General features: G+C 45.8%; 1 protein-coding gene across 6 annotated transcripts in view; it reads left to right on the top strand.

The window, feature by feature from the left end:
* The window catches only part of TFDP1 (transcription factor Dp-1), a 107,086-nt gene that overhangs the window by 46,165 nt on the left and 47,475 nt on the right, over positions 1–13,446 (top strand). For all 6 annotated transcript variants that reach the window (XM_006126366.5, XM_075918445.2, XM_075918411.2 and 3 more), the window contains exon 4: positions 7,675–7,781. In XM_006126366.5, coding sequence (XP_006126428.1) covers positions 7,675–7,781 — 107 coding nt within the window. The remainder of the gene's footprint in view (positions 1–7,674; positions 7,782–13,446) is intronic.

Genomic DNA, 13,446 nt, shown 5'->3' with positions numbered 1-13,446 from the left:
ACATCTGGATCCAGTGTCCATCACTCCTACTAATAAGAGATCGGATCAAAAGTACTTCATCACACCAAAGGGAATGGATTTCCTTTTCACTCATCCTCCACCAAGTCCCCTAGTAGTTGATTGTTAGACACAGATCCAGACAAGCCAATATCAGATCTACCTCACATGACAAGGATGACAAAGGAATGGACATTATGGGATGCAAAGGATACTCCTCGGCCACTTTGCTCTTCAGAGCAGCAAACTAAACTGCCATGCTAGCAGATTATGATTACTCCAGTTACTCAAAGCTGCAAGAGCTCGTACAATGCCTGCCCAAACACAAAAGGCCTGTCCTCCTCAACATCATTCAGGAGGGCCATACAGTCTCTCACAAGGCGTTACAGTCCACAGTGGATGTCGCCAGTATGGCTGCCCACATCACGGCTTCAGCTGTTGTGATGCGTAGAACATCCTGGCTCCAAGCATCAGGGGTACCGAGGGACTTAGAGCAAAAAGTTGAGAATCTGCCCTTCAACAAGGCTAACCACTTTGTGGCAAAAACCAGCGAGGGGCTTCATTTGATGATGGACTCTTGCACGACCCTCCAGACCGTGGGCATGTATATGCCCCCTCCCCCACCTTCAAGAGAGCCAGGTACAACAGTTATCAAAGGTCCAGGGAGCTATACAGGCCACAATCCAGGTACAACTTCTGACAGAAACACAGGCCCTAACGACGTAGACCTCAATGTCACAACATCATCAGACCTCAGCAGCCCAAGCTTCTACATCCCAACATCAGAATTGAAGGTTTGGTCAAGAACCAGAAAGACACTTTCCCTGCAGTCACACCATCAGACAATTATTCACAGTGCAGCTACTGCATCCTCTCCTTTTTACTACAATGGGCACAAATAACATCAGACAAATGGGTCCTGGAGCTCATCCACCATGATTACTCCATACCCTTCACTTTCCTTCCCCCTTCCCATCCTCCCACCCCGTCCCTCTTCAGGGACCCCTCTCTTGAGACTTTGTGTGATGGGCATTAAGGTTGCGACCGCCCCCTTCTGCTCGAAAGGGGGGTTCAGCAGACCCACCACCTAACTAGCGTCTAGGTCTTAGGGTCCTCTGTCCTTCGGGACAGGTCCCTTAGGTGCGATCTCCCTCCCCTGAGTCAGGAGGAGGGGCTCAGTGAACCCGGAAATACCCCAGAGAGGGAGTTGTGTTGGGGCTTTGGCTCTCAAGTCCCGCCCGTGCTCAGGCGGGGTCCAACAAACGTGCGCAGGGTCTGGAGTAGGGGTCTGGCTGTGACAGGCGTGTCGTGAACCCCTCTGATAGGAGTAGGTGGGGGAAGGGGGACCCGGGCCCGCCCTCTCCTCCGGGTCTGAGCCCAGGGCCCTAAGTGCAGGGTGCGATGCTCCCCTTGCACGGCGGACGGGGGTTACTTACCCCCGCTTGGTCAGTCTCTGGTCCTCCTGGGCGGTCTGGTGGCAGACCTAGTGTCCCCCCCTCCGCCTCTGGTCCTGCCGCTTTTCAAGCGGCCTGGGGGCAGACGCCAAGTGATGGCGCCTCGCCCCCTCCGCGTTGTCCCGTGCCGCGATGTCGGGCGGCGCAGCAGAGGCCCTGATCCTGTTGTCCGCTGGCCTGTCCGCTCTTGTGGCCTCACGCCAGGGAGTGCCGGCATAACTTGGCCCCGCCTCCCCGCTCCTCCCTGGCCCCGCTGAGCCGGAGATCAGGGCTGCCGCAGCGCTGGCTCACCTTCTCCGTCTCCGGGGGGCTGGTCCTCCCCCTCGGCAGTGCAGACCCTTGCGGGTCCATCACACCCTCCTTCAGCAAGAGGTGCTCCACCTTCTCCAGTTAGGCGCCATAGAACCGGTGCCAGTGGAGTTCCAAGGGAGAGGTTTCTACTCAACTTATTTTCTAACACAGAAAAAGAACAGAGGATGGAGGCCCAGTCTAGATTTAAGGAGGCTCAAGAAATAAGTCACTTACCAGCGATTCAAAATGGTGACCCTAGCAACAATAATTCCAGCATTAGATCAAGGAAATTGACTCTTGGCTCTCGTCCTCCAAGATGCACACTTCAGTATAACAACTCATCCGCACATGGGCGCTTTCTACGGTTCATAGTTGGTCGTTGCCATTACCAATACTTGAGTGCTCCCTTTTGGGCTTTCAGCAGCTCCCAGGCTATGTCTAGTTTACATTCCTCTGTCGGCAGAGGGATGTAAATGAAGCATTTTGAAAGGGCAAATGAAGCGGGGACTTAAATATCCTGCACTTTATTTGCATAATCACGTAATGGCACTCTTTCGAAAAAGCTCTATTTCGAAATTGAAACCGCAGTCCAGATGCAGTTCTTTCGAAAACTGGGTGCTTTTCAAAAGATTCTGTAAACTTGAGGGGTGTGTGCGCCAGACACTAATGGCACCAGGGGTGCCAGTGCATGGCATGGCGGACACTGTTACAAGAATCACCAGCGTGAGGACGCACCAACACTCAGAGTGGAGCACCCACGGGGAGACACCTCTCGAAGAACCACTGTTAGTGCACAAGGTGAGTAACTCTTCTCCTACCTATTTTGAAGTCTTATAATACATTATTTTTTTCCAGTAATAATTAAGTGATAGGAGCCAAGTGTGCGTCTGTTTCATTGATAAAATCTTTTATCCAGTGATCAGACTGATGTGGAGAGTTTGAGAAACCAAATTAGAAGTAAATAGAATTCCTTTCTAAACTCAAAATATGTAATGTTTTTGGTTTGTTTTTGCTAACCATTTGCAAAGTTGACTTAAGAAAAAAATCTTTCTGTGATGTACATTAGTGAAAAATCTTGTGGTGTTGGAGCATGTTTAGCTTAGTTCACACTAATTAAAGTGGAAGTAGAAAGATGTTTGATAGTGGAGTAGGTGGGCTGACATAATGGCATTGTCTTATGTTTCATTTGGAAGAGCCAAATTGAAGAATGAACTGTTTCTCTTTCTGATGCCTATGTGAGTGGGCTAGTATTTTTATGCTCCATCCATAATGCTAATCTTTGCAGTTTTGACATGGGTTTTAGTGAGAATGGGGAAGAGCTATTTTCAAAATATTTCTAGTAATAGATATGGTACCATAATAGTAAACTTTACTTATCCCTCACTATCTCGCTCCCTACTGTAAACTATCTGTAACCTGTTCTTTGAAGTGGGCACCTGGTACTCTCTGATCAATTACTAGTGTTATATTCCTTTCATCTTCCAAACACAGATGCTATCCATTCATTAAACCAAAACAAAACTCACCATTCTAGTTGGCCAATGTAGAGGTAGCAAGTAGTGCTGTTCAGAGAACCGGTTACTTCTCTCACTCTCCAGCCATATGGTCAAGCTCAGAAAACAAATATTAATTCTGATTAATAAGCCTTTATGGAAGATGAACATTTCCAAACAGATTTGTATCTTTCCATTTTTTTGTATAATAAATGGATAATAAAGACTTACAACAAAGCAAGATTCCAATGAGATTTTAAGATGTTTTCAGTCTCTTCAAAGGAATGCGTTTAAAGGAGAAAAGAGATTCTTTTCTTTAGAAGCAACTTAAAGATCAAGTTCTCAGAATCTCTTGAAGTGTTGACACTCTTGGGTAGTTTCTAGATTTGAATGGGAATTTCATGAACCATCCTGAATATTCATGTTCTAGAAGTCAATACCACTGAGATGCCAGGCAAATAGCTTCTTGAGTTAGACCTGGGAGTTTGAAAGTATCTGCAATAGAGAAGTTTTCTTCTGTCCAGTAGATTCAAGGATGCTGACCAGGCATGTGTATGCATCCAAAAGACTGAGTTCTTGGCCACTAAATTCCTGATAATGTCAGTTATTCAATGCTACATAATTTTATAGATAGGACTATGTATGCAGGCAGATTTGCCCATGGGCACAGATTTCTTGGTAGAAATTTCTTTACTATTTTCATTGTCCTATGAGAGGCCTGGACTGCATGCAGAACTGAGACCATATTGTCAGTGTACAAAGAGCCTGTATCGGATGAAACTTATGTTTTCCTTCCTACGGAGGTTGGTCTTGACTGAACACGTAGCATCATAGGGCTGGAAGAGACCTCAGGAGGTTATGAAGTCCAGCCCCTTGCCCAAAGCAGGACCAATCCCAACTAAATCAACCCAGCCAGAGCTTTGTCAAGCTGAGACTTAAAAACCTCTAGGGATGGAGATTCCACCACCTCCCTAGGTAACCCATTCCAGTGCTTCACCACCCTCCCAGTGAAATAGTTTTTCCTAATATCCAACCTGTACGCCCCTCCCCTCCTCCGCCACTGTAACTTGAGACCATTGTTCCTTGTTCTGCCATCCGTCACCACTGAGAACAGCCTCTCTCCATCCTCTTTAGAACCTCCCTTCAGGGAGTTGAAAGCTGCTATCAGATCCCCCCACCCCCCTTCTCTTCTGCAGACTAAATAAGCCCATATCCCTCTTGAAGTTCTTGGTTCATACTGTGAAGTTTTATGGAGTCCTAAAGCCTTGCTGAAGTGGTTCCCAACAAAATGGTGTGCAGCAGCAGGCTGTAACATGGATGAGACTGTGCTGCTGAGTTACTATGGGGGGAGCAGAGAGTGTGACCATTGAATAAGTGAGGAAAATGTCAGGCATAGTCATTCCGCACAAACCTGCACCTGATGGAGCTGAGAGAAGAGAATCAAATTGCCTTGATTTGATGGCAGCGGTCTCAAATATGGGGAATTTGAGTGTTTTTATTTGTGTTTTATTCTAAATAGTTATTTTGGTTTAAGAGGTTGTGAGAGTCAGAGATGCAGTGGCAAGGGGGAAGGAAGATTCAAGGGAAGCCAGGACACTCCAGAGAGACTTGCTTATTTATTGCAAGTTTTAATCAGTTGATATAGTTATTTAAATTTTACAAGCCTTAAAAACAATATTTATGCAATTTAAACCTTAAATACTATACATTCTAAAGCAATTGTATAATGCAAAAGCAATTAATAAAAGATCTATTATAATACAATAATAAAGCTTAGTTCACTTACACTTTACCCGTATGCTACTGACAGTACCAGACAGGAGGTAATGGTTTCTTTGATTCCCATCTGTCAGAATGCCATGTACTGATGTAGCTGCCAGGAAGGGCCTATTCACTTCTAGTTGCATTGAGCAGGACCTGTGGGTCAATCCTGTTCATTCCCTCGCATCAATTCTTCTTACTAAACCCATTTTATAGCAAAGCGAGACTTGGTTGTTCTAATAATATTTACCAATTGATTACATATTGTGTAGAATACCTATTTGGAGTACATCCTGCTACTTAGGATGTTGCAAAAACTACGTGTGTAGTTGGAAGTTTTATGGCTGCATCTGTAACTTTTGCTTATCAGAAACAGAAGTACCAGTATGAGGTTGCTTGTCATGTCATTGACATGGTCTTGCTGTGCCACACTTAATCTGCATTGATATGCAAAACATTCCTGCCTCTCTCAGCTTCCCCCTTGACCGTGCCTGCATGCTACATGCACCAGATTTGAGACAGGCCTGGGTTTTGCTTTTTAGAGATCCGTATAGTGGTCAAGGCAGACATCAGCATTTATTGTCAAGGCAGGGCTCCAGGCTCCCCTAACAGAGACAGCAGGAGGGCAGAAATGCAAGACATCAGCTACAACAAGGACTGGCTAAGGCCCATCCTTGAACACCTAGGACAAAAAAAATCAAACAAAAACCTGGTTGTTGTGGCCATTGGAGGCCTGGTTTACAGTTTAAATTTAGGTTGACACAGCTTCATTGTTCAGGGACTGTTTATGGTTCCATACTTGAACGTTATAGTTATGTTGACTTCACCACCAGCAGAGATGCAGGTAGGATGATGGAAAAAAATCACTGGATGAAGTGATGTTCCTCCAGTGACAGGAAATCACGTGTCGCTGTAGGCTGTATCTACATAACAGGGTTATTCCAGTATAATATCACAGCAACAGTGCTATCACTATAGTCCCTATAACACCGCAGTGTCCAAGCAGTTCTGAACCAGTAGTCACTTTAGTGGCTACTGCTACAGTGAACTAGCCACACTCAATCGGCCAAATAGCCACATGTGGCTAGTGGTTAGTATGTTGGATGCCATGGCTGTTACATATACGTGGCCTGAAAGGGTTGGGATAAAGGGTGTATCTTGCCCTATCGATTTTTCTTGCCCTTCTGGCTTCTCTACTAGCTTAAAAACAAAGAAAAACAGCCAACGATCTCTGTCCTGTTGATTCAAAATATCTGGAGTCTGCTGAATTACTGTGTTAGACATTTAATGGGTTTCCTGCTATGTTGTTGCTATTGGAGTCAGTCATTGCTGCAGTATTGCATTCTGGCCTGAAGCACCAGTAGGCATATATAGCTTGGAGATTATGGGAAATCATTTTCTGCTGCTGAATTTCTGTGCTAAGTAGCTAAAGGCATGGCTACTACCTTGCTATTGAATGAGGGAAGACGCTACAATATTGCACAGCTGAACAGAAAGGAGCCCCTTTTATTTTAGCTGGACTTGCTACAATGTTGAGGTTTTTCCTTTTCAAATACTAATTTCCTGTGAGCTTCTGTTCTCAAAATCTACCTACTTGGTGGGTGAGGGGGAGGAATCCTCATCAAAGATGGAGGAAAAATGGTAAAAGCTTCTGACTGAAGAGAGAAGAGTCTTCTGCTTCTCTGAGCAGAGGTGAGACACTGGTGTTGAGGCACCAGTCTGTTCTTTTTGAACAGTTCCATTTCTTAGTACTGCATTATGAGGCACTGAGAGAGTTATTTTGGGGGATATTTTTAAAAAAGCATAGAAGATTTAATGGTCGTGGAGTACAAACTGCCAACAGAGGAGACACATTGGGAGGGCATACTGGGAATCCAATTTTGTGTCTGTGTGTGTGTGTGTGTCTGTGTGTGTGTGTGTGTCTGTGTGTGTGTGTTTGAAGACCGAAGGAAAAATACATTATGTTAATATACTTGTACATACTTTCATACATAGGTTATGTTTACACACTAGGGATGTTAAATTTAGTTTAACTAATTGAATAGTTTGGGATTTCTATCGACTATTTGATTAGTCTATAAGGGCATCTCTACTTTTGAACTGTTGGGCTCTTTTTACAATTCAAAAGTGGAAGCCCCTCAGGGAGCGTGGGACCAGCAGGGGGTGGGACACCCCTGCTGGCCGCCCCCCCCCCCCCCCCCCCGCGTTCCCTGCGGCACCTCAGTGTTTGAAATGTGCATTTCAAAAGCAGAATCGCAGCAGGAGCGGCATGAACAGAGACTGCTTCAGTCCCCCCACTCCATTTCCACTGTGCATTTTTGCTTTTAAGCTGGCTCCCCCTAGCACCAGCTCCTGCTCCTTCCTTGCCCTCCCCCTTCCCCTCCCTCTCCCTCCCCCTCCCCAATTGCTGCCTCTCTCTGATAGAGGCACCAAGGCTGGAGGGTAGGAAGCAACTAGTCACCTCACTAGTCAATTTCCCGATAAAATTCTGCTGAACGGATAGTCGTCTAGTCTTACGTCCCTATTATATGCATCTTCAGAAATTGGTTTAGTGCTTGGTTAGCTGCCTGTTGAGAACTAGCTTTCCCTTAATTTTATGAGCTTTGATATTAATATGTATTTAGATTTACTGGAAAAAAAAAAGTTGGCCTAAAATTTTGCATTTACACTTGTTACAGGAGTAGTTTCATTAGTGGCTGTTCATCCTTCTACAGTAAATACACTTGGAAAACAACTGCTGCCAAAAACATTTGGACAGTCTAATGTCAATATTACGCAGCAAGTGGTAAGTAGACTTTTACATTTTTATTACTTTGTTTTAAGCTTTGCATGTGTTATGAATGCATCTAATTGTGATTCAGCGTAAATGCATCATATAAGGTATTAGTTGTTACTGCATCTGTGTAAAACAGAAGGGGGCAAACTATGACCAACAGGCTTCATCCAGCCCATCAGCTCTTGGTTAGGCCTTTGAGCTCCCACTGGGGATTGAGGTCAGGGCTTGTCCTGCTCCACACAGTTCGTAGAAGCAGTGCCACATCATCCTTCCAGCCTGCTCCCATGCGTAATGGCAGTCAGAAGGCTCTGTGCACTGCCTCTGCTCCCCACAGTTCCTGTTGGCTTGAAACCACAGCCAATGGAAGCTGCAGGAGTTGCACCTGTGGAGGGCATTGGGAGAAGGGCAGTGTACAGAGCTGCTTTTCTTTGCCTCTGCATGGAAGCCAGTTGGAAGGGAGATATGCTGCTGCTTTTGGGAGCTGCTTGGGGAGGTAAGTGCACCCTGTGCCCCAAACCTCTGCCCCAGCCCAGAGCCCTCTCCCATTCTCCAAACCCCTAGGCCCCAGCCCAGAACCCCCTTCTGCACCCTGAACTCCTCATTTCTGGCCCCACCTCAGAATCTGCACCCCAGCCCCAATTTCATGAGCGTTCATGACTCTCCATACAACTTCCATATACAAGGACCATAAAGTTTGCCCACCCTGATGTAGAACATATTGTCTCACTTTTCTGTATAGTAAGGGCTGTTTAGATGACTTTAAATTGTATTCAGAACATTAGTCTTGATAACTTTGCTCTTGTGGGGAGAGAGAGTGTGTAGTGGCTAATCGTGCAAGTTGTTGACAAATTGCATGAGTCCTCAACACTTCTGAATATTAAGTTTTCTGTTGTCTGTCAGTCAGTATTTCTGTGGTTAAATCCATGATGCTTTCAAAACACATCAACCTGAAACTCTATTCAGAATGCAGTTTGCAATTGTGGTGTTGAGATTAAAATAGGAAAAACAATGGGATTTTTTTATTAGGGATGTGAAAGGGTAAGCTATTACCCATAAGCATCACTCTCACTGGGTGATGCTTACCAGGTACTGGTTAACTGGTTTCTGGGAGCAGCCCCCAGGTTGCCATGGGCAGAGGACTGCCCCAACAGGGCTGAAAGCCAGTGTCTGCACCAGGGCCAAGAGCCTTCTGCTGCTGGCAGGGCTGGGAGCATGCTGCTAGGTACTGCGGCAGCAACCTTAGCCTGGACGGTGGATCCCCATTTAGTTGTTAGGTTTAATGTTTAACTGGTTTAACATTTAACCCGTTAACTGATGAATTGGGATTTTACATCCCTAATTTTTATAAGATTTTTGTCCATATTTTAAAAAATGATTATTTCAAACATTTTTGCTGAAAAGCAGCTTAAAAAAAATTTAGAGGCTGGATGACTTAAGGATTTACTTATGAAATAAAATGACTGTCTAGAATGCAAATTCCGAGTGCAATCCATATTCATACCAAACAGCTATTCATTCAGTGATTTATACGACATATTCTGCTACATTGGGACAGGTGTTTAGTTGGCTTCTTTGCAATGAGGGAAATGTTTTATTTAATTTTTTTACTGAAATATTTATACAGGTACAAAATCTGTGTGTAGACCAGGACTAAGACAATTCAGCTTCAAACAGTTCTAAGACCAAACCTCTACCTAACAAAATGTTTGTATGACAGCAGACTACTGTGTTTCATTGCAGTTCCTGCTATTAATTAATTCAGCTATTGATTTGGTGTCACAGTGTAGTAGTATGAGGTAATGACTGAGTAAAATTTGTTCTTTTATAGTGGGTATTTTATCATCTAGGTTCTCAGACAAGGGAATGTAAAGGTTGTGCAGCCTTTTCTTTAGCTGTATTAAGTCTAATTGAGTATTCCAGTGATGAAACAACAATTCACCTAAAAGTAATCAAAGAATTGATCATAACATCATAGTTAAGATTGCCAGGGTTCAGTTATAAGCCTTATTTTGAGTGTACACACTCCAATGAACCATTGGCTCAGGATAGCTATTAATTTTTGACATGTATCAGTCTAACTTTTGAAAGGAATATGCTATTTCTCTTGATAATTCAGTTGAGGACTTTTTCCAAAGTTTCAAAACTATGATCAGTACAGCTGAAACGACAAATACCCTTTTTTAAAACTTTCAATGAAGTTTATTGGCTTTGAGCTGCCTTCCATCACAAATGGAGTAATTCCTTGCACAAATAAATCTTCAGACACACTTATGTAATACAGTTTGTTAAAAATGTTTTTGAAAAATGTTTTTGTTTGACTGGATCAGTGTTAGCAAAGCTGCAATGCAAAGATTTATATGCTGTCTTTTGTTATCAAAAAATTGAATGCTAAAGATCTTAATTTTTTTTTAAGTGCTGAGCAACTTCCTAATTTTTAAATCTATCTCCCCCAACATAGAACTAAACACTTATACTGGAGATGTTTTTATTGGCCATGCTGCTACAAATATTCCCCTTGTAGATAGGCACACTTTCCTGTGTATTAGGAGGCAACAGACATTAAGTTTACCCTTGGTATAGACTGGGTAAAGGAGTTGAATAGGGTCAATGTCCATGCTTGACTCCCATTTCTTCAAGATATTGCAGATGTTACTTGTACTATAGGTGTGTCTGCAACTTGTGCATGGAGAATTAAGCTTTTTCCCAGGGAATTTGCCAGACAATGAGAGGTCTCCGACATTAGCCTCTTAGCCTGCTGCCAGCTCCTTAGGTGCAACTGGGCTGTCTGCTGGCCAGCTCCAGCTTCGCTTCTGGCCAGGTGGCTTGCAGCTTTAAACCCACCACCGAACGGCATGCTGCCCAGTTGGTCTGCTGCAGCTCCAGCCCCACTGCCGGGGTGGCACATGGCCTGGGCCACACTGATTCTGCCAGGTTCTGTGGCCCTGGACAGCCTCAATCACACTGCTGCTTCCACCATCTCCTAGAATACTGCAGTCCTGCTGCCACCACCATCCAGGCTACTGCAGCTCTGCTGCCACCACCCAGGGTACTGTAGCTCCACTGCCACCCAGGCTGATGTAGCCCAGACAGGTTCCTCCTCCCACCCCCTTGGGCTGCTGTGGTGCCGGCCCTGCTGGCAGGCAGCAGGCAGCCCTGACTGTATTCCACCCCGCCACTACCAAACTCCCAGGACTGCACCGGGCTCCCAGCTGCTGGCCCTCCTGCTTCAGAAGTCTCTAATCCAAGAACATACATGGTCAAGCACCAATGCCAGAACCGAGAATCCCAGATTTGGGAGGTGCAACCTGTAGTTCCTGTCATATCTGTTCTTAGTCTTGGACAGTATAACTGTAAATAGTTGTAAGAATAAGCTTAGAATAGTGGTTTTTAGTGAGCCTGGTTGAGTACAAAGGTTTCTACCAGACTAATACCCCATTCTCCTGATTTCAAAGCCTGTGGTTTATGTAACAGGCCTATGCAAGTAAGTGATCTCTCCCCACCCAGCTGCCTTAAATGTCTAAGATGGTGGTGGGCACCTTATGGTCCAAGGGCCATAGAGGGCCTGTTGGGGTTCTGTGTGTGACCTGCAAGACTTTTAAAAAAAAATTTTTTTTTTAATTATTATTATTATTACTACTACTACTATTACTGTTACCCATGCGCAGAGCTGCCAAATTCCATTGGTTTCAGTCTGCATACCTTTTCACCAGTATTACTAAAGTGATACACACAAAGCAGGTTCGTGTGAAGTGACGTGTGCTGATTGTGCTCAACATTGACTATAAGAGCTGTGCACTCCCTCTGTATTGAATCAAAGTTCTGCTATGGTTCAATCAGTACATCCTGCAAATTCTAGATACTCAAGTGCAATTAACAAAACTACCCTTTTCTGGAAGTCTGTCTTTGATAAAACAATTTTGTGGCCCACTGAGAAGTAAGGCCACTCATGCAGCCACTCACTAGCCTAGGTTTGTCTAGGACGGTGGTCTCCAAAATTTGAAAGCATGAGATCACTTTTTTAATTAAAGTGCAATCCAAGATCTACCTCAAACCCAAATACCCTTGTCCCACCTCCTTTGTGCCCCTTCTCCAAGGCCCTGTCCCTGCTCACTCCATCCTCCCTTCCTTGCCCATCTTCTCTCACTTTCACCAGGCTGGGAAAGAGGGTTGGGGTATAGGCTCTGGTCTTAAATTAAGGGTTTTGGAGTGCGAGAGGGGCTCTGAGCTCAGTATGGATCAGGCAGTTGGGGTGCTGGAGGGGGTTCTAGGTGCACACCCTGGGAGGGCATTTGCATGCACAGGGAGGGGTGCTCGGGGTAGGGCCATGAGATGCAGGAGGGGTTCATGACTGGGATAGGGTTTCAAGATGTGAGCTCCAACTGGGCACTGCTTACCTCAAGTGGTTCCTAGTTGGTGGTGCGATGGGGCTAAGGCAGGGCTCACCCCTGCCCTGGCCCTGCACTACTCCCAAAAGCAATCAGCAAACTCCATCCCAAGTCCTGTTCTGCTCCCCACTCTGCTCTGTGGAGATAGGATACAGAGTGGGAGGGGGCACTTTGATACCAGTGCCCTTCTCCTTTCACTGCCTAGCAAGCAGGAGGCTCCTGGGGATGGTGGGAGGCAGCTCCAAGGCAAAGGGCAAGGGCAGGAGGTGCGCAGCAGTGGGCGGAGGGGCAGCTGAAGTACCAGCACTTAATAGCCACTTGACCAAACCAGTCAGGATCATCCATCAGGCTCTGAGATCTATCAGTAGATCCCGATCTACTGGTTGGTGACTACTGGTCTAGGAGAACCACATGTAACTGACAAATGTTCCATTTGTAGTGTGTATAAACCCTGCTGAAAAGTGTGAATTTATGTACTCTGGCTGCCTGGCTTTACTGACCTGTCTTTCGGGGGCGAATGTACTGATTAGAGCTACTAGGCCATACTCCCCTCGCTAAGAGGGGCAACTCTATTATTGCTGCCCCATTGGGGCACACTTAAGCCCAGTGTGTGGGGAGGGCGAAGCAGGTCGGGGAGGCTAGTTGATCTGACAGCCAGAAAGAACAGGCAGGAGGTCTGGGTGGCATGAGCAACAAGCGGCAGTTCCCATTCTGCCAGAAGGGGAAACAGCTGTTGAGCGGCACTACAGAGGACTGGTTGAGAGATGGGGCACACAACTAGCAGCACTGGGAATGAGGAGGTGACATTCAGCTGTAAAGTCAGTGGAGCAAAATGGCAAATAAGTGCTGCTAAGGGCGCCATGAAATTTGGGGCAATTTGGTACTGCACGTTTCATGGTGGCTAAGTGTTCTTTGTACTGGTATGGATTAGGGATGTCAACATGTAGCCTGGGTTTGTTAATCCTGTCGACAACATGCACCCCTTCCCACCCTCTGCCTTTAAATCCAAGAGCAGCAAGAAGGGGGAGCTGGTACTTGTGAGGAGCCAGCTATCTGAGGCAGCAGGCTAGGAGGGGAGCCGATACACATGGATAACCGGATCTTAAGCTGGTGCTCTGAGGAGCTGCCTTCCCTCCTCTCCTCTCCCCCCCTTGCTGCCTCCCACAGAGGCAGAGGAGGGAAGGGGCAGGCAGGAACCGGTTGCTCAGGGTGAGCCAGCTTAAAAGGACTGGCTCTCCGTGCCCCCAGCACACATACCACTGCCTTGATGAGAGGCAGTGGGTGGCGAA

The sequence above is a fragment of the Pelodiscus sinensis genome, chromosome 1, assembly GCF_052426305.1.
Source record: "Pelodiscus sinensis isolate ZL-2025 chromosome 1, ASM5242630v1, whole genome shotgun sequence".
Lineage (NCBI taxonomy): Eukaryota > Metazoa > Chordata > Testudines > Trionychidae > Pelodiscus > Pelodiscus sinensis.
This window is presented reverse-complemented; position numbering and strand designations above follow the sequence as displayed.